The sequence below is a fragment of the Mesocricetus auratus genome, unplaced genomic scaffold, assembly GCF_017639785.1.
Source record: "Mesocricetus auratus isolate SY011 unplaced genomic scaffold, BCM_Maur_2.0 Super-Scaffold_2245, whole genome shotgun sequence".
In the NCBI taxonomy this organism is placed as follows: Eukaryota; Metazoa; Chordata; class Mammalia; order Rodentia; family Cricetidae; genus Mesocricetus; species Mesocricetus auratus.
This window is the reverse complement of record NW_024429180.1, coordinates 50,644,627-50,665,213: the sequence shown is the minus strand read 5'-3', so window position 1 is coordinate 50,665,213 and position 20,587 is coordinate 50,644,627. Positions and strand designations below refer to the sequence as shown.

Here is a 20,587-nt window from a genome sequence, read left to right as displayed (position 1 = left end):
GCTTGGTGACAACCTGCTGAGCCATCTTGCCAACCCATATGCCTTTGCCTTTTTAAACAAAAATAGCTGTAGAACGAAGTGTTGCTGTTATATTTTTGTAAATCTCTTTAGTCTGAGGTTTCATAAAAGACTTGCCACGTAGCTCTGGAAAATTCCAGAGTACTTTTATGACAACATAGAAGTGGAAAAAGACAAATAATGTCCTTCTTAGGTAAAGTATGGTGACCTCTAAGACACCGTGGAAAGCTCTCAAGGAGGTTTGGACTTCCAGCGTTACCCTTTGAAGAGCACTGGTGTGGAAGGATTGCTGTGAACTTGAAGTTGGACTTCTGGGCCTAAGGCTACACTTTTCTTATCTGTAGAAGGGAATTAATGTCCCTTCCTTCCAAAGGGTCAGCCAATTAACCATGCCAAGTACATGGCAGAGATATGGAGTTTGGCTTCTTTTCCCTTGCTTGTGGCCTCAGTTTCCTTGATGATAAAACAAAGACCTGAACTGGAGCACAGCCAAGGTGCTACCAGCTCCATTTGACTGTGGTTGTGCGGTGTGAAACGTTCCCGGATTCCACACTTCCCACTCCAGCTCCAGTGGCTACCGTTCCCTTTTCAGCTCACAGGCACAAAGGCACACTCTGTTCTTCAGCTGATGCAAACACGCTCGCACCCTCAAGCATCCGATCTGTCATGCCAACCTGGATGTACATGAGTCACTTGCGACATACCCCTGAATTCTGTGCCTCCTCACAGCCAAGACATACACACAGGTGCACATAGGTCCACGGATTAATGTGCACCGTGAACTTGCACATTCTCATACAAATGCACTCGCTACACACACAGCCCTGGAGATCAAGACACAGAGGCTGGTGGCCTGGTAGGGCACGCTGCGGACGGGTGCAACCACTCCATCCTTTGGCTGCTCTCCCGCGGGCGCTCGGCCTGGGCCTCCCCGCTCCGCCCCCGCGCGCGCCCCCGCCGCCCGCGCCGCAGTCCGCGTCCACCAGCCCTGGCAGCCGGTAGTTGCGGTCCCAGTTCCGCGCAGCGCTTCCGAGCTGGAAGAACTGCAGCCAGCGCCTGAGGTCAGGAGGAATAGGTGGCGCCTAGAGTGCGGGTGACCCAGAGCTGCCGCAGCCCAGCCGGAGGTGGAAGCTCCCGAGAGGAGCAGAACATCCTGCAGGGAACAGCGGGGCGCCGGCAGGCCGGTGGGGGGAGACCCTGCAGGAGGCATGGCCGGGCTAGGAGCCAGGCTGGGCCCTGGGCGCAGGCTACTGGTGTTGTCCACGCTGGGTTTTTGCCTAATGCTGCAAGCCAGTGCCAAGAGGCCTCCTAAGACGCCCCCCTGCCCACCCAGCTGCTCCTGCACCAGGGACACCGCCTTCTGCGTGGACTCAAAGGCAGTGCCCAAGAACCTGCCTTCAGAGGTCATCTCCCTGTGAGTGTGTACCTAGACTGGGGGGGGGGGCGGTAGGGAAGGGACGGAGGGTAGGGAGGGCTCTGGGAGAGAGAAACCCTGCTCCTCTCTTCAGAGGATACAGACCTCGAGCACCCCCAGGGACTTCCAGGTCCCAGACTGCAGGGAGCTCTGCAATCATACAGCCCCCATAGCCTACGAAAGCCAGAGTTCATGGCCAAGAATGAATCATCACCACCAGTAGCATAATGAGACCTACTATGTGTGGGTTGGAGGGAGTGTCTTCATGAGCATGCTGGCCCCTCCCTGTGAGGTCACACCAAGGACAGAAAGCAGGGGGACTTTGTCAAGTGAGATTGCCCGCGTGGTACCTTGGCACTGGGTCTGCACCCAGCTGGGCAGCCTCACTTGCAGTAACTGGCCCATGACCCCCATCCTTTGCCTGTAGGACCAGAGAGGCTGCCAGGTCCCTCATCTTGCTTCCCCATCCCTCAGCAGCACCAACACATTGTGGGTGTTGTTAACGGTGATGATGATGGTAATGGAACCCGCTGTTGGCTGAGAGGGAGGGTGAGCCCCGGGGCCGCTGGTGCTCCTGGAGGCAGAGGCAGAGGATGGTGAAGGAGGGCGTTGAGTTTGGGAAGCCAAGGAAGATGCAGGTGGGGGCTTGGGCCGCTGAGAGCGGAAGCCACTGCCCTGTCTACCTCTGTGCCCAGTACAGGTCCTCAGACTCTGGCACAGCATTGACTGGTGTGTTCATTGCAGGACCCTGGTGAACGCTGCTTTCTCAGAGATCCAGGATGGAGCCTTCTCCCACCTGCCACTGTTACAGTTCTTGTATGGATGGCTTTGTGGAAGGGCGGGCGGGGACCGGACAGGACCAGATAGATGCTGAGCTTGTGTGAGAGTAGGTGGAAGAAGTGTTTGGAAATGCAGACAGATGCCCTGATAGACGCTGCAGGAGGGGGTGACATGGGGCCAGGAGTCCAGGCAGCAGGGAAACTGCACACAGGAGCCAAGAACGTGGGATGCAGAACGCAGATTTGGTTTCTCTGGAGACTCTAGGGAACTGGGTGTGATGGCTTGGGCCAGTGCCAACCACTGGACACTTGGGGGGAGGGGGTCATTTTAAACACAGGTGACTCCAGGGATCAGGGTTTGGGAGGCATGGTGGAGAACTGTCTGTGCAGGGCTAGAGGGGGTTGGGGTGAGGATGAGAAGGCAGGAAGAGACGTTATGGAGGTGGACCAGGAGCCTATTTGGCAGGACAACATTGCCTCCCCGCCGTATTTAGAAGCAAATAGGGAGCTTGTGATGTGGAAGCAAGTTCACACCTGGTCTTGCTGTCCAGGAGTCCTGGGGTATGGAGGAAGGACAGCCAGGTCTTGAAGAAGCTCGAGGGTGGGGCAGTGGGCATGGGCAGCAGGCACACCCTTGCAAGTTCTAATTCCGCCTTTGTCTTCCCAGGTTACTCAACTCAAACAAGTTCACGCTCATTGGAGACAATGCCTTCATAGGACTGTCGCACCTGCAGTACCTGTGTGTGGGAGGGAGGGGTCAAGGGCAGGGTAGAAGGAGGGCGCCCAGGTCTGAGTGGGCTGAGCCGGGAAGTACAATGAACGAGAAGGCCGGGAGGGAGGTGGGATGGGCACAGCCATGCCCCTCTCTTGCCTAACACCCTATCACTACGGGTGTGATGTGACTGCCTACTGTGGAAGCCTGTCTCTGGCTCCCGTGCTGGGGTCTGGCCTCAGACGTAATCACTCCTGAGGGTCTTTGACCCTGAGTAGCAACTGAGGCCGGTTCCTGTCTCTCCAGCTTCATCGAGAACAATGACATCTGGGCGCTCTCCAAGTTTACCTTTAGAGGACTCAAGTCCTTGACACACCTGTGAGTACTTGATACCTATACCCACATGGGACTGGAACCTGTGCATCCTCTGGATTTAGTCATGGTCTTTAGATGACCTCAGGGTCTTTCTTGCAGCTCACTGGCCAACAATAACCTACAGACACTGCCCAGAGACATCTTTCGTCCCCTGGACATCCTGAGTGACTTGTAAGGCCTGAATTCTGCTTCTTCCCACAATGCCACAGAGGGCATACCCCTGGAGGGAGTAGACTGGGAGTCAGAATTAGGGTGATCAAAGACTGGGAGGTTTGGGTTTGGGACTTCGAGAAAGTGGAGTCAAGTTAGCTATAGCTAAGAGCCTTCCAAATTGGGGCTCTTCAAGTCTCAACTGCACATTAGATATGTATGGCAAACACGTGGGTTTTTTAATGTGTGGTTGATTTGAATTAATTAAAAAACTATAGCATATCTGCAGTCATTTGCTATTATTTATAAGAGAAAAGCTCCTGAATTCTGTCAAGTTTGGAAGAACTGGGAAGTAACATGCAGTGGGGTAGGGTGGCCACTGCAAAAGGTGCCTGGCCACCAGGACCGGCTTCACAGGCCTGCAATCCCAGATACGTAGGAGGCTCAGCAGGAAGATCATGAACAATAACATTTGGTCTTATGGCTAAAAACTAAAAATAGGACGGTGATTTAGAGCACTTGCCTAGAATGCGCAAGGGCCTGGCCTCCAGTCCCCAGCGTTACAAACATTTTAATTAAAAGTTTAAAAAAGCCGGGCGTTGGTGGCGCACGCCTTTAATCCCAGCACTTGGGAGGCAGAGGCAGGCGGATCTCTGTGAGTTCAAGGCCAACCTGGTCTACATGAGCTAGTTCCAGGACAGCCTCCAAAGCCACAGAGAAACCCTGTCTCGAAAAACCAAAAAAAAAAAAAAAAAAAAAAAAAGTTAAAAAAAAAAGTACCTGGCCAGGTAGGTAAGCAAGCAGGGCTTAGGCTCAACCAGCACACCTCTCACTGCCTGTGCCGTGAGGGCTGGGCGGAACCCAGTTATTTGTGAGCCGTCCCCAGCAGCTTCTGAAAGCCAGGAGGGCTGGTGGGCAGAGCAGCTGAGGGTCTGCCCCTCTGTGCCCTATCCTCACGATCCAGAGACCTCCGGGGCAATGCCCTTACCTGTGACTGCAAGGTGAAGTGGCTGGTGGAGTGGCTGGCACACACCAACACCACCGTGGCCCCCATCTACTGCGCCAGCCCGCCCCGCTTCCAGGAGCACAAAGTGCAAGACTTGCCTCTTCGGGAATTTGACTGCGTCACCACCGGTAGGATGGGCCTCAGCTCCGACTGAGGGCCACCCAGCTGAGCTCACCAGCCTCTATGGCCAGGTCCCCACTACCGGCCAGCGGGCTGGTGCCTCTTTCTGCGGTGTTGATTCCACCCCCCTCTTGTCCCTGCAGATTTTGTCCTCTACCAGACACTGTCCTTCCCAGCAGTGTCAGCGGAACCCTTCCTTTACTCTAGCGACCTCTATTTGGCTCTGGCCCAGCCAGGTGCCAGTGCCTGCACCATCCTGAAGTGGGATTACGTGGAACGACAGCTTCGAGACTACGACAGAATTCCAGGTAGCCGCATGTGACCTGCCTATGCTGCTCCTATCCGGGGGAAGGTGGCTCTATTTATTGTCCAACCCCAGTCAATTCCTAAAGGAAGAAGGATGGGTGAAAAAATGGTTTCTGCCCGTAAAGAATTTACTGAGTTCGAGGAAAGCTAGTGTCTACAAAATAATATCTATAGAATGCATGCCTTTAGTCCCAGCGCTTGGGAGGAAGAGAAGGTGGATCTCTGTGAGTTTAAGGTCAGCCAGAGCTACATAATCGAGAGACTCCGTTTCAAACAATACATACATAAATCCAATCCTGAGAGCCAGGGATGGAGCTCAGTGGGTAGAGTGCTTGCCTAGCACGTACAAAGTCCTGGGCTGATAATGGCTCACACCTATAATCCCAGCATTTGAGTGGTGAAGGTGGGAATAGGAAGAATTCAAAACCAGACTTGACTGTGTAGCGAGAATCTGTCTCAGAGGGAAAAACAAACAAACAAGGCTTGTTGGGTGTGGTGACTCACACTGGTGATCCCAGTACTTGGGAAGTAGAGAAAGAAAATCGCTGCTAGTTCAAGACCAGCCTGGTCTGTATCATAAGGTCCAGGCCAGCCAGGGCTTCCCTGTCTCAACAAACTAAACAAACAAACAAAACAAACCACAGACCCGGAGTTCTGGGAGTGGGATTCTGTGGCAGATGTTAGTTGTGGGGCATGTCTGCAGGGCGGTCTTCCATTTGGGTGGGGAAAGGTGGGAGCTCCCTGGCACCGCCTGATTCCACATGCTTCCGTCCTCAGCCCCGTCAGCTGTGCACTGCAAGCCGATGGTGGTGGACGGCCAGCTCTACGTCGTCGTGGCCCAGCTGTTCGGTGGCTCGTACATCTACCACTGGGATCCCAACACCACACGTTTCACAAAGCTGCAGGACATCGACCCACAGCGTGTGCGCAAGCCCAATGACCTGGAAGCCTTCCGCATCGACGGTGACTGGTACTTTGCAGTGGCTGACAGTTCCAAGGCGGGTGCCACTAGCCTCTACCGCTGGCACCAGAGCGGCTTCTATTCCCACCAGGCCCTGCACGCCTGGCACCGAGACACAGACCTGGAGTTTGTTGATGGAGAGGGCAAGCCCCGGCTGATTGTGTCTAGCAGTTCTCAGGCACCTGTCATCCATCAGTGGAGTCGTTCTCAGAAGCAGTTTGTGGTCCAGGGAGAGGTGACCCAGGTGCCCGATGCCCAGGCCGTGAAACACTTTCGTGCTGGCCGAGACAGCTACCTGTGTCTTAGTCGATACATCGGTGACTCCAAGATCCTGCGCTGGGAGGGAACCCGTTTCTCCGAGGTGCAGGCCCTTCCCTCCCGGGGTTCACTGGCCCTACAGCCCTTCCTGGTTGGTGGCCACCGCTACCTGGCACTGGGCAGTGACTTCTCCTTCACGCAGATCTACCAGTGGGACGAGGGACGGCAGAAGTTTGTACGGTTCCAGGAGCTGGCGGTACAGGCCCCTCGAGCCTTCTGCTACATGCCTGCTGGAGATGCCCAGCTGCTCCTGGCCCCTAGTTTCAAGGGACAAACGCTAGTGTACCGCCATGTTGTGGTGGATCTCAGTGCCTAGAAGGAAGTTAAGTCCTTTGGGTTCCTCAGGGTGGCGCTGTATGCTGGGTAGAGACCTCTGGGAGCAACTTGTGGCTTTAAGTGAAGTCACATGTGGCTAACCTATTTCGGTGCCCACACACATACACACAGAAGTGGGCCTGGGCACACGCATACCAGGGAAGCCATCCCCATTTCCATAATTGGCACCTCTGTATGCACCAGGCACCTGGTGTTCAGGGTCTCTGCTGCAGCAGGGGCCCCCGTATCTACAGAGTCCCCATGCTCTGCCCCCTCGCTAGTGTGTCTGAGTGATACAGTGGTTGCAGGAACGGGCGAGCCACGGCCTTGTCTCCTCGGCTTAGCCTCCTGCCCTCTGGCCTTTCCTGGGGATGCTCAAAGTGTTTGTGTGCCTGTCTAGCATCCACGGTTACAGCCTCTGCCCAGGTGTGCCCACACTTCCGAGTGTGCCTGCCCACACCATGCTCCTTCCTCATGCACCTGAGGGTGGACACTGTTGGACATAGTCAGCTACATGCTCCTGTATACCCGGCCACACTCCTATTTCCATATATGCACATGTCTGGGAGCGTGCACACGTGCAGACTGGGTGCTAAACAAACAGGCTTCCCCGCTATCACCTAGCTGCTCTTCTTGGAGGGTGCCCACAGCACTGACACCTCCTCTGCTCACCCCAGTGTGCCCCCTATGTGGCTAATAAGGATAATAACAGTAAGCATGGCCGTGTCCTCCTGGGGACAAAGCGCCTTCATCCTGAAGCAATAATAGCAACAGAGGCAATAGCAACTGGATTCTTCACAGTGCAGTATACCTTTTCTTCTTACTAGAGTTTCCTTCCACGACTCAGTCGCAGCCCACCTGGACAAAGGTGGAAAAGCTCTCTCGGGGTAGCTATTGCTTTTTCAAGACTGGGCTGTCTCCTCTCTCTTTGGGATGTGGTCCCTGAACTGAGACTGCTCCTTGGGTGGACATAAAATCTGGCCAACGCAAGATGCCCGAAAGCACCTGAGGCACTTGTGTGAGTGTCAGGAACGTGTTGGGGTCCCTGGCACCTCTCCATCCCGTGGGGATGCCCCTGGAAGCCTGGCTCGGTGGAGGCTGGATGTGGGTGACAGGAAGAACCTGGGAACCAGGCTTCTGCTGCCCTCTGCTGTCCACTGGGAACAGCAGCCCAGAAGCAGGAAATGGCCAGATTGAGAGGATTTCTTGTGGCCCGATGCCCTGGGGTACCTGGGGGCCATGCTATTACTTGCTTCAAATAAAAAGTTCCACCCTACCGCTAGCTCTCAGGTGTCCTCGGAGTGTTTTATTAGGAGCAGAGCCAGGGTCGTGTCACCTGTCCCTGCTGCACACAGGGACCACACCAGCTTCCAGGTCCTCTTCCTCTTGGCTCCTTTCCCTCAGAGCAATGGGCATCCTTAAAGTCAGCTAACACTAGGGTCAGGAGTTCACGGCGATGCCACTCAGGTGCTGGACTGTGTGACGAGTCTCTTCCACCTGGGCCTGACTCACAGCCCAGTGCTTCTTCCTGGAGATTACAGGCCTGGGACCTGCTAAGACCTGGGTCTGTGTCTTTGTTAGGATGACTTTGAGCAACATGGAAAGACATGTTCAGTCCTCAGCAGCCCTGTCTTCGTACCACTCCCTGAGCTCCCCACTGGGCAAATGTCTGACATTGTCACTGCCCCTCACCAAAGCGAGGCACCTTGGAGTCCTAGGTAACATCTTGGTCCCTCTTCTTCCCATTTTTTACCAGCCACCAATTCCCCATTCTTTATCTCTGAATGTTTCTAAAAGAGCATTCTTTTTGCCCTTACCTGACTACCTCCTTCCTCCAAATCTGTCCTCATTACTATAGTCACAAGGTCCCTCCTGCCAGCCTATTTCTTAGATCCTTCTAGTCCAGCCTTCCTGAAACATCTCTCCATTACGTCATCTGCCACCCAGGAGCGTGCTTTGGCTCCCACTCTTCTGAAAACCAATCCACGGCTTTGTGGCTGACACCAGGCTCCTCTGCTTGGGGCCAACAGATGCAGCAGCATTAGTCTTTCTCCTGCCTGCTTCCATTCTGCTATTTTCTGAGACAACAGTAAGAACCTGCAACAAAAGGAGGACATCATTAGACAGGGGCTAGGGCAGAAGCAATGGCCGGGGTCACTAGGGAACGTGGAGCATCTTGGGAAGAGCACATAGCTCTGTGCTGCAAAACTGCCATGCTCAGCGGTGGGACTTATCTCCTTGCCACTCCTCTCCACCCAGACTCGAGCAAGTGGGAACTTTTGCCATCTTATGTGAAAAGAAACAGGGAAAGGGACAGAAGTGGCAGAGATGACAACATCTTCAGCAGGCCTGAAGCATGCGTGACAACAACACACGCACACACACTTAGGCCTCTTCCCTTCGCCTGCTTCTCATCTGTTCTCCATGGCCCCTGTCAGCTCTCACATGTCACATATATGTCTGTGAAGAGACACCAAGAAAGCACTGAGCTGGGGCTGGCTTACAGTTTTAGAGGTTTAGTCCATTAGCATTCGGGAAGTGTGGTGGCGTGCAGGCAGACATGGTGCTGGAGAAGGAGTTGTGAGTTCTATATCCAGATCTGCAGGCAGCAGGAAGAAAGAGGGGGACAATGGGCCTGACTTGGGCTTTTGAAACCTCAAAGCCCTTCCCCAGTGACACATTTTTTTTCCAACAAGGCCAGACCTCTTAGTCCTTCCCAAGAAGTGCCATTCTCTGATGACTAAGCATTCAGATATATGAGTCTATGGGGGTGGTTCCTACTCAAACCACCACAGTGTCCATGTGTACCACATTTCACTGGTCTGTCACAAGGGAAGGACGCCAGGTGCGAGAGCCCCGGAACATGCATCTTTAGCATGCTCTGAACTCAACAGTCTGGACCACACATGTGTAGATGTGGGCTCGATTACTGTGCTTGGTGTCAACGAATTTCCCTGAACCTCAAACCCTGCAAAGCAGACTAGCAAACCTACTTTGTAGAGTCCTGATTCAGCTCACTTACTGAGGAAAAGCAGTGAATGGCATTTGGTCACTTTGCTTGTATGTGTCTCAGTCTCATCTTCAACGTGGGTCCAATGATGCTTAGCCACCAAGTGTGGTGATACATTATTTATGATTTATTAAAGCATGCCTGGGGATTCAGAAAGCAAAGCCAGCCACAGGCCATGGAAGTCAGGTATATACCTTTAATACCAGCAGCCAGAAGCTAGAAGGTGGTAGTACACACCTTTAATCCTAGGACTCAGGATTAAGAGACAGACAGATCTCTGTGAGTTCAAGGCCACCCAGATCTACACAAGATTGGATCTAGCCCTAAAGAGAAACAGCTCACACAAAGATGATCACACGTCTTTAATCCCAGCATTAGGGGGTATATAAGACAGGAGCAAGGTCTCAGTATCAGGCATTCGTTCTATAGTAACATGAAGGATAGGAGGCATTCAGTTTCAGATTCTCCAGCCACACTGAGGAGAGGCAGCAGGATCAGCCCATTCAGCCTGAGGTAGTGGTAAGAGCTAGTGGCCAGCTACTTTGCCTTTTTGAAGTTTGAACCCCAATATCTGTCTCTGCTACAAATAGGGTCAACTATCCTAGATTAGTGCATGTGAGGTCCAGCTTACCTCCCCTGAGATTTAAGTGCATTAAGTACAGATGAATGTGTGGGTGCCTTTGAAGAATGTGCCTGGGACGTAATTAGGAGCTATTTGATCTGTAGGATTGAATGAGATGGAGTGGCTCCAAGAAGTGAGGTTCAGGAGAGTGACAGAAAGGCAATCCTTGGTGACAAGTGCTCTCTGAGACTAGGGGTTCCTCCACCACCTGCATTCTCAAAGCCCCTGCACACTCCGTCTCATCTGTGGCTTCAGGCACCCAGCCCTCCTGACTATCCCTGGTCACAACTAAAAGTGACAGGTCTAGGTTTCCATCTGCTCAAATCACACTCCTATGCTCTTAGCAGAGTGGAGACCGTTGAGTCCTCCCTATCCCACGCCACGATTGCCTCCCTCCCTTTATGCCTTCCTTTTGACATGGTCTCATGTAGCCCAGGCTGCCCTTAAACTCACTGTGTAGTCAAGGATAACTTTGAACTTCCGGTTCTCGCCTCCACTTCCTAAATGCTGAGATCACAGCTGTACGTGGCCCATGCCACTTTTATGCAGTGCTGTGTATTGACCCCAAGACTTCATGTATACCAGGCAAACACTACACCAACCCAGCTACATCCCCAGTCACTGTCCTCTTTTTTCGAATGGGAGACAAGTGCACCCCTACCGGAGCCCAATGAGGTTGCCAAGGGAAATGGCTTTGGTTTCCTAGACACCTTGGCCTTCTGTTGCCCGGTTGCAAGATAAACACTGCTCTCAACAAGCCACTCCCTTCAGTAGAGACATTCTCTCCATCAAACCTTGAATGCTCAGCTTTCTGTGGCAAGGCTGCCTGGTCACCTGCCTGGGGGGTCAGCCATGAGTCCATGGAGCTGCTTAGCAACTCAGGGTAACTGGATGACTGTGTCAACAGCCCAGGACCAAAGGCTATAAGAGACAGAGTTGACTTACTCTGTCCAAGCCAAGGAGGATGACAGTTGACTGCCAGCCAGCCCCACACCTCTCTGTGAGGAGGTCCCCCCTCTCCCCCGGCTCCCAGCATCAGACCTCTGACTTCTACCCTTTAAGTCTCCCAAGCACAGGCATCATGGCCAGAGTCTCCATGGGAGAGCTCACAGCTGGCACAGGCAAGCTCTTGCCAGTGAATAAAAGCAGAGGGGAGCTGTTTTTCTTCTTTCTTTCTTTCTTTCTTTCTTTCTTTCTTTCTTTCTTTCTTTCTTCTAAGACAGGGTTTCACTGGGTAGTCCAGGCCACCCTTGAAATCAAATCCTCCTGCCTCAACCTCCTAAATGCTTGGATTATAGGCAGGTGCTGCCAAGCATGACTCAAAACAAGGATTCGGTTGACTTGGGGAGATGGCTTAGTGAGTGCATAAAGTGTCTGTTGCACAAACATGAAGATCTGAGTTTGGGTCCCTAGCCCCTATGTAAAAAGCCAGGCCGGGCAGCTGGTGGCACACGCCTTTAATCCCAGCAGTCGGGAGGCAGAGGCAGGCGGATCTCTGTGAGTTCAAGGCCGGGCTGGACCGACAGCCTCCAAAACAATACAGAGAAACCCTGTCTCGTAAAAAAAAAAAAAAAAAAAAGCCAGGCATGGAGACTCCTCAGGGCAATCCCTGCCCTAGAGGAGTGGAGGCAAATCCTGGAGTGTCTGTGTTCTTGGGGGCTTATGGGCCAGCTAGTTTAGCTGAAGTAGTGAGCTCAGGAACAATGAGAAACCTTGTCTAAAAAAATATGCCTGACGGTGGTGAGGCATGCCTTTAATCCCAGCACTCAGGAGATAGAGACAGGCAGACATCTGAGTTCGAGGCCAGCCTGATCTAAGGGGGAGCTCCAGGACAGCCAGAGCTACACAGCAAAACTCTGTCCTGAAAAACAAAAGAAACAAACAGAAAAGGGTAGAAGCTGGGCATGGTGGCACACATCTTTAACCCTGCACTCAGGAGGCAGAGGCAGGGGAGTCTGTAAATTTTAGGCCAGACGGGCATACATAGTAAGACCCTGTCTTTTTTGTTTTGTTTTTCGAGACAGGGTTTCCCTGTGTAGCTTTGGAGCCTGTCCTGGAACTAGCTCTTGTAGATTAGGTTGGTCTCGAATTCACAGAGATCCTTGTGCCTCTGCCTCCCAACTGCTAGGATTAAAGGCGTGTGCCACCACCGTCCAACTGACCCTGACTTAAACGAACAAAAAACTGTAGAGAAATAATTGAGAAAGACATTCTGCTGCCCTTTACAAGTCCCCTGCCTGCACACACACCTGCCCACCCGTGTCTGTGCACACACACATGCCTACCCGTGACTCTGCACACACATGCCCACCTGTGCCTCTGCATACACATGCCCACCTATGTCTCTGCACACACACATGCCCACCCGTGACTCTGCACACACATGTCCACCCCATGTCTCTGCACACACACATGCCCACCCATGCCTCTGCACACACACATGCCCACCTGTGCCTCTGCACACACACATGCCCACCTGTGCCTCTGCACACATACATGCCCATTGGTGTCTCTGCACTCACACATGTCCACCCCATGTCTCTGCACATTCATGACCACCCATGTCTCTGCATATACATGGCCACCCACGCCTATACCACACAAAGAGTCTGTGATGCTAGAGTTGGGAAGGAGGTTCTAGAAGTGACCCAGTGGGTGAACATACCAAAGGGTTCAGACTCACATGGGTTTCTCAAGTGATGGGTGTCTCTTCCTCTCTATGCTTCCTAAGTTGGTTTGTCAGTTGCATCCTTCTGCCTTCAAGGGGGATACACAATACTGTTTGTTTATTTGCTTGATATTTTGAGACAGTGTCTCAATAGGTAGTCCTGGCTGTCCTGAAACTCGATATGTAGACCAGGCTGGCTTCAAACTCACAGAGATCTCCCTGCCTATGCCTCCTAAATGCTGGGATTACTTGGTGTAAACAATCAGATCTGAAGGGATGACTCAGCAGTTAAGAGCACTGGCTGCCCTTCCAGCACCCACATGGAGGCTAACAGTCACCTGTAACTCCAGTTCCAGGGAGATCTGACACCCTCTTCTGATCTCCACAGGCACTACATACATGTGCACAAACACACATGCAGGCAAAACACTTATATACATACACATATACATACATACATATATCAGATTTGGAAGGCTGGGCAGGTGACTCAGTACAGTGCTTTTCTCTTTTTTTCTATCTTTCCTTCTTTTTTCCCCTTTGGTTTTTCAAGGCAGGGTTTCTCTGTGGCTTTGGAGGATGTCCTAGAACTAACTCTTGTAGACCAGGCTGGTCTCGAACTCACAGAGATCTGCCTGCCTCTGCCTCCCAAGTTCTGGGACTAAAGGCGTGCGCCACCACCACCCGGGTGGTACAGTGCTTTTCTAGCATACGTGAAACCCTGGGTTTGAGCCCTAGCACTAGCATACATGGTGACACGTAGCTGTAATGCCAGCATTTAGGAAGAAGCAGGAAGATCAGAAGTCCAAGATCATACCTAAACTACATGGGATCTTGTCTTTAAAAAAAAAATAAAAGGTCCACAAGATGCATGGGGTCTGGGACTTTCTCAAGCCTTGGTGTTTCTTGTTTCTCCAAAACAGTATTCGGGGAGGGGCAGTAGGAGCAAGGGAGACTGAAGGCATGGAGGAGTTTCTCCTGTGGGCAGGTTTCATTGCTGGCTCCCACATCCAGCAATACCAATAAAATTGATGATAATAATTAAGACTGTATAATCACTATGTGTTTGTTTATTCCCAAGAAGCCTCCTTTCCCTGGCTCCCATCATTACCAATTCCAACCTCATAGTTGGTGGGTGTTAACTGTGCTCTAATAAAGCAGTAACTGCTTGAGTTTCCACCCCCACGCCCTGGGGTAGCTTGCACCCTTATCTCAAGGCTGGCCAATACAAATCAGACTCCATGGTTGTGTGTGTGTGTGTGTGTGTGTGTGTGTGTGTGTGTGTGTGTGTGTGTGTAGGGTTTCATTTTATTGAACATAGATTTTTGGGGACACAGGTCTTTAATTCCAGCACTCAGGAGGCAGAGGTAGGTGGACCTCTGAGTTAGAGGCCAGCCTGGTCTACAGAGTGAGTTCCAGGACAGTCAGGGCTACAATGAGAAACCCTGAGGAGGTAGGCAGTCCGGCAATTTTTTTCTCATTATATTCCTGATTATATAATATATCCCTCTACTTCCCAGTTTCTCCCGGCCTTCCCTACCATCTGGATCTACTCTGACTCTCATTTGAAAACAAACAGACTTCAAATGGATAATAATAAAATAAAATACAATGTAATAAGATGAAACAAAAACTAACACACTGGAATTGGACAAAACAAACAAAGCCAGGCAATGGTGGTGCTGGCCTTTAATCCCAGAATTTGGGAGTCAGAGACAGGTGGATCTCTGTGATGCCAAGGCCAGTCTGGCCTACAGAGCAAGTTCCAGGGCAAGCTCCAAAGCTACAGAGAAACCCTGTTTCAAAAAACCCAAAACAACAGCATAAGCAAAAACAAAACAAAACAAAACAAAACAACAACAACAAAAAACAAGCAAACAAAAAACCCAGAAGGAAGACAGTCTAAGAGAAGGCACAAGAGGGCTGGAGAGATGGCTCAGCGGTTAAGAGCACTACTGTTCTTCCAGAATCCTGAGTTCAATTCCCGGCAACCACATGGTGGCTCACAACCACCTTGAATGAGACCTTACCATCTGCTTGCTTGTAGGCAGAAGGCTGTATACACAATAAATAAATAAAATATTTAAAACAAAAAGAGAAGGCACAAGAAACAGACCCACAGCTTCACACACTCAGGTCAATAAAAACAGCTGGAAGTCACAATTTATATGCAGAGGACTTGGTGCAGATCCGTGGTGCATGCAGATCCACGGTGCATGCTGCCTCGGTCTGTGAGCACTTATGAGCATCCACCATGTTGGTTTAGAAGACCTTGCTTTCCTGGTGTTCTCCATGCCCTCTTTCTGTCTCCTCTTCCATGGGGTTCCCTGAGCCCCGAGGGAGGGATTTGATGGAGACCTCTCCTATAGGACCCAGTGTTCCGAAGTTTCTCACTCTCTGCATAATGTCTGGCTGTGGGTCTCTGTATTTGTTCTGGTCTGCTACAGGAGGAAGCCTCTCCCTGGAGTCATGTTTGTGTGTTTTAAGAGAGAGAAGGGACAAGAAGCAGGGTGGGTAGGGAGATGGCATCTGGGAGAAGGTAGGGGATGGCAAAGAATATGATAAAAATATATTGTATGAAAGTCTCGAAGAATTAATAAAAAACGTTTTCAAGCTGGGCTGTGGTGGCACACGCCTTTATTCCCAGCACTCAGGAGGCAGATGCAGGCAGATCTGTGAATTCAAGGCCAACCTGATCTACAGAGTAGTTCCAGAACAGCCAAGACTACTCAAAGAAATCCTGTCTAGAAAAAAAAAGAAAAACTGCTGGGGTGTTGGTGGCCACGACTTTAACCCCAGCACTCAGGAGGCAGAGGCAGGAGGATCTCTGTGAGTTCGAGGTTAGCCTGGTCTACAGCATGAGTTGAGTTCCAGGACAGTCAGGGTTGTTACATAGAGAAACCCAGTCTTTTTTTTTTTTTTTTTTTTTGGTTTTTACGAGACAGGGTTTCTCTGTATTGTTTTGGAGGCTGTCGGTCCAGCCTGGCCTCGAACTCACAGAGATCCGCCTGCCTCTGCCTCCCGACTGCTGGGATTAAAGGCATGAGCCACCACCGCCCGACAAGAAACCCAGTCTTGAAAATACACACCACCCCCAATCAATCAACCAAACAAACAAAAACCAAAAACTGTCTCAAAAACCAAGATAATTGTAATGATGATGATGACGAAATACCCGAGTTTTGTCAGATATTATACCTTTCCATTGTGGCCAACCTCTTAAGAAGAATCTTTAATAACTCCATCATTTCACACAACAACAAAAAATACATGAGCACGAAAGCACTGCATATAATGGCAGTGCTTTAGAACTTTCTGTGATATTTGTATCCTTCATTCAGAAACAGGTGGAATTTCAAATTTATCGTAAGGAAGACATGGGCTAATCTGGATCTTCATTCAGTCTCTCAGGACACTGGGGTCAGTGTGCCCAGATGTATGGATCTTGGAAAGCTGCTTTAGAGAGAAGTAGAACCCTGAAGCCCCCTGTTGAGAAGATGCCTCACTGACCCCACTCTTGACCATTAGGATGGAAGGATCAGCTAAGCCTGCTTCCAGCTGGCACCCGAGTCTCCCGCTGGACGCATGCATTTCATGCTTTTTTGTTTATTTGTTTGTTGGTTGGTTGGTTTTTTCGACAGAGGGTTTCTCTGTGTAGCTTTGGAGCTTGTCCTGTAACTCACTCTGGGGAACAGGCTGGCCTCGAACTCACAGAGATCCCTGTGCCTCTGCCTCCCGAGTGAGAGGATTAAAGGCATATAACACTTCCGCGCGGCTCATTTCACCCTTTTTCCCATTATACAGAGAGAGAGAAGTGACAGAAAAGAACATCGGGAGACTCCAATACAATTTGTTTTTTTCTTTCATTATGAATTTCTTTTCTTTTGTTTGCAACAGTGTCTTGATGTATCTGTAGCCCAGCCCGAACTGGCAATTCTCCTGCCTCAGATTCAGGAGTTCATGTGAGCGCCACCACATCTAGCTAGGAGTCCGGGTTGTTTTCGTTCTGTCTTTCCGTTGTGACTTTCCACCTGCTAACCTTACAGACCTGGAACACTATTTGACCTGTGGCCCCACTTCAGAGCTGCTAGGAGCATCGCCACTTTAAGGGATGGGCCTTTTGTCTCCATGACCTCGCCCCGCCCCTCTGGAGGTTTCGTTGCGCCTGCGCCTCGAGCTTGAGCACTGGGGTTGGGCAAAACCAGGTTCCGTGCAACTTTCAAGTGAGTTACAAACTCCGCCCCGGACACTGGTGCAGGTGGTCGGTCGCCCCGGAACCCTGACGGGTCCGTGAGAGCGGAGATCGGGACCTGCTTCCCCGACCCGGGGCTAGCAGCGGTGCCCCCAACGGACGAATGCGCGGTTCTCCGCCGCAGGAACTGTTGGACTGAGCCTCAAGGATTCCGCGGCGCGGGGCGGAGGAACGCGCCCGCCTCCCCGCTCCCAAATCGCCTTCCTCTTCAAGGCCCTACGTCCACTGGTTCCGGGTTCTCCAGGCCACTCGCTCTGTGGGATCCGAGCCAGGCGTGGTGGTCTCTGCCTACACCGAGGGACAAGTGGACTGCAGCACTCGGTCCTCTGCCCCAGCACCTGAGTGGAGCGTCCCTCCAGTTGTCTCTTGGGGTCATCCCCAAGGCTCTCAGGATGGTGTCCTGGATGATCTGTCGTCTGGTAGTGTGAGTATAGCCCCTGTGAGACCCCTCTGATCCCCGGTGCCAGCCTGCCTTTGGGGTGGAAACTGGGAACGTTTGGTAAAGGAGAGAATTTTCTGAACTCCATCACACGCTTAACGGTCCTGGAGGTCTGAAGTGGAACCTGACCACTGAATGCCTTTCTCCCAAGCCGCATCCTTCTAGGCTGATGGAGACCCTTCCTACATGCGCACACCCTGCAGATAGGTGCAGGCAGGGCTCAGGCTTTGCTACCCACAACCCCGTGAGGTGATAGGCGCTGCTGTGGGCGGAGAATCCAAGTGCCTCCTTCCCATCTGAGCAGCCATACATCCAACCCATCACCCTAGCTTCGCGGCTTTGGCCTCTGAAGTCTACTCCTCACTTTTGGAAATTCCAACATCTGGCTCAAATGTCTCTCTCTGCAACCTGGTGGCCCTGGGCCTGATTGTGTGTGGTGGGAGGGTACAGCCTGGTGCCCTCACCCTCCTTGTTGTGTGTTCCCAGTCTGTCTTGTACCCATGGGCCACCAGTGCAGGCCTGAGCAGGCTTGGGATGTTTGTAAACAGCCAGGTGGGGAGGCAGCCTCCAGGGCACTGACTCAGGCACCTTGGGTTGTGCAAGCCAAGCGGGAAAAACAGGGCAGGCACTGCCACCTCAAACCCAGGTTGGGGGAGTCAGCCATGTGGCAGAGAGAGGGCGGGGCATGGTGCCCCTCACACTTCCCATGGCTGCTGTTCCAGACTCATATTTGGGATGCTGTATCCTGCATATGCTTCCTACAAGGCTGTGAAGAGCAAAAACATTCGAGAATATGTGAGTGCAAAGGGTTGGCAGGAGAGCTTAATCAGTGTTAACCTTGAGGAGTGAGGGGGGGGTGATAAGACTTGGTGATACGGAAGCTGCTGAGCGGCCTCTCACACTCCAGGGCCTTGATGCTGAGTGTGGGAGGAGGAGCTGGGGCGGGCACTGGAATGAAGGGCAGTCTCTCAGGGGCTCCTGTCTACACAGACATGGGGAGACGCAGCAATGCTGTAGGACTAGCTCTCAGGAATCTCTGGGTCGGGCCAGCCGGGGGCGGGCGTTGGCACCGCAGGCTCCCAAGCTGAGCTCTGTGCACTCTGACCCACAGGTCCGGTGGATGATGTACTGGATTGTCTTTGCAATGTTCATGGCAGCAGAGACCTTCACAGATGTCTTCATTTCCTGGTTTGGCACAAGGATTGGCGGGCCGTGGGTTGGGAAGGCCTGCCCACTGCCTGGCTCCTGTCACACGGACACCTCTCCCCTTGCTCCCCGCAGGTTCCCTTTTTACTACGAGATCAAGATGGCCTTCGTGCTATGGCTGCTCTCACCTTACACCAAGGGAGCCAGCCTGCTTTACCGAAAGTTTGTCCACCCGTCCCTGTCCCGCCATGAGAAGGTACCCCTGGGGGAGATAGAGGATGAACACGGAAGGGTGTGTCAGGGAGAGGTCGTGTTCAGGGAGCCAGAGATACCTGGGTCTGGTCCCCTGTCCCACTTGAGCTTTGCTGTGGGACTGTGAAAGGGGTTGACTTTCCTCATCTACCTGGGTGATACCTGTGAATGAACTCCAGGGGTGTGACATGCCAGCAGGAAGTTGATGTGGGAAAATGGAAGGGACACTCACTGAGGTGTGGAGTGGGTGTTGTGGGTGGGGAACCCTGCTCTCAGCTTTTTGTTCTGAGCCTCTGTCTGTGGCTCCTGGTCTTAGGGAAGAGTGGGCAGCCAGTAGCTTCCTGGGGTCTGCGGAGGAAGACATGGTTCCTTTGTTGATCTGAGCTCTCCACTCTGGGTCTGCAGGAGATTGACGCATGCATTGTGCAGGCAAAGGAACGCAGCTACGAGACCATGCTCAGTTTCGGGAAGCGGGGCCTCAACATCGCGGCCTCTGCTGCTGTGCAGGCTGCTACCAAGGTGCTCTGGGTCCCAGTGCTCACAGCGGCAGCCCCCCTCCCAATACCTTTGAGCCAGTCCGGTTCTGAATCTGGTGTCCTAGTGACCAGCTTCCCCGCTAAAGCCCTTCCCCCTGTAGCTGTCTTCTGCAATTAATAGTGCCCCCCCATCCCTCATCTCCTAGAGTCAGGGTGCTCTAGCTGGAAGGCTACGCAGTTTCTCCATGCAAGACCTCCGCTCTATCCCTGACACGCCTGCTCCCACCTACCAAGATCCCCTCTACTTGGAAGATCAGGTTCCCCGACGCAGACCCCCAATTGGTAAGTGAAAAGGAATCCACATTTGACGTGGGAAGGTCTGCCTCTCTGAGGGTAGAGGGAAGCTGGGAGCGGCCCCAGGTTTGTATAAATGTTCGGCTTTCCTCTCACTGGCTAGCCTCTCTTCACAGGGTACCGGCCAGGCGGCCTGCAAGATAGTGACACAGAGGATGAGTGTTGGTCAGACAATGAGATAACCTCCCAGCCACCTGTCCGGCCCCGAGAGAAGCCTCTGATCCGCAGCCAGAGCCTTCGGGTGGTCAAGAGGAAGCCATTGGTTCGAGAGGTCAGCGTGTTGGCAGGACAATGTGAGGGATGTCGATTGAGCTGCCATGTCCGCGACACTCATAGTGTATTGGCTTTCTCTCCCCAAGGGCACCTCGCGCTCCCTGAAGGTCCGAACCCGGAAAAAGACGATGCCCTCAGACATGGACAGCTAGATTCTGCAGAGTCAGGCCATCTTACCTCACCAGCCAGCAGGGACCTTTTGCTGCTACACCAGCCGCCTAGGCTCCGCCCCTTCTGGCTTCTGCAGCTGCCTAAGGGGCACATGGTGTGGTACCCCGCATAGGGATACACCTACAGTATACCAAAGCAGGCCAGGCCCAGGGACCTATTTATTGCCTTCCTCGGCCTTTCCCCTTTCCAGACGTGGGACCAGAGCCCCACTAATCCCTCTAAATGAAATCAGAAGTCCAGCCAGTTGTGTTCATTCCTTCATTGTCCTTCACAGTACTTGACAGCCTTCTCCAAGGCCTGGGGTGCGTGCGTGCGTGCGTGCGTGTGTGTGTGTGTGTGTGTGTGTGTGTGTGTGTGTGTGTGTGTGTGTGTCCTAGCTGTGTGTTTCATGTTGGGGAGCGAGGTCAGGCTTGTGAATGTTTTTATAAATAAATACCTAACGGTGTTTGA

At 52.3% G+C, this 20,587-nt stretch overlaps 2 protein-coding genes and 1 long non-coding RNA gene across 3 annotated transcripts; 2 read left to right on the top strand and 1 right to left on the bottom strand.

Annotated features, from left to right (window-relative positions):
- The first annotated feature begins 977 nt into the window (after window positions 1–977).
- Window positions 978–7,756, top strand: Lgi3 (leucine rich repeat LGI family member 3). Its single transcript, XM_005070994.4, has 8 exons — window positions 978–1,432; window positions 2,177–2,248; window positions 2,879–2,950; window positions 3,230–3,301; window positions 3,398–3,469; window positions 4,413–4,582; window positions 4,718–4,882; window positions 5,658–7,756. Exons 1-8 carry the CDS (start codon window positions 1,227–1,229, stop codon window positions 6,473–6,475), a joined length of 1,647 nt encoding a protein of 548 aa, XP_005071051.1. The 5' UTR covers window positions 978–1,226; the 3' UTR covers window positions 6,476–7,756.
- On the bottom strand, window positions 7,303–10,724 carry LOC121135372. The gene is made up of 2 exons (XR_005872518.1): window positions 10,560–10,724; window positions 7,303–8,571 (listed from the first exon to the last, which is right to left on the bottom strand). It is a non-coding gene; the product is annotated as an uncharacterized LOC121135372 (long non-coding RNA).
- A 6,238-nt stretch (window positions 10,725–16,962) lies between these two features.
- On the top strand, window positions 16,963–20,587 carry Reep4 (receptor accessory protein 4). Its single transcript, XM_005070993.4, has 8 exons — window positions 16,963–17,450; window positions 18,188–18,260; window positions 18,577–18,653; window positions 18,747–18,867; window positions 19,269–19,382; window positions 19,546–19,681; window positions 19,810–19,964; window positions 20,053–20,587. The coding sequence occupies exons 1-8, from the start codon at window positions 17,419–17,421 to the stop codon at window positions 20,116–20,118; spliced, it is 774 nt and encodes a 257-aa protein (XP_005071050.1). The 5' UTR covers window positions 16,963–17,418; the 3' UTR covers window positions 20,119–20,587.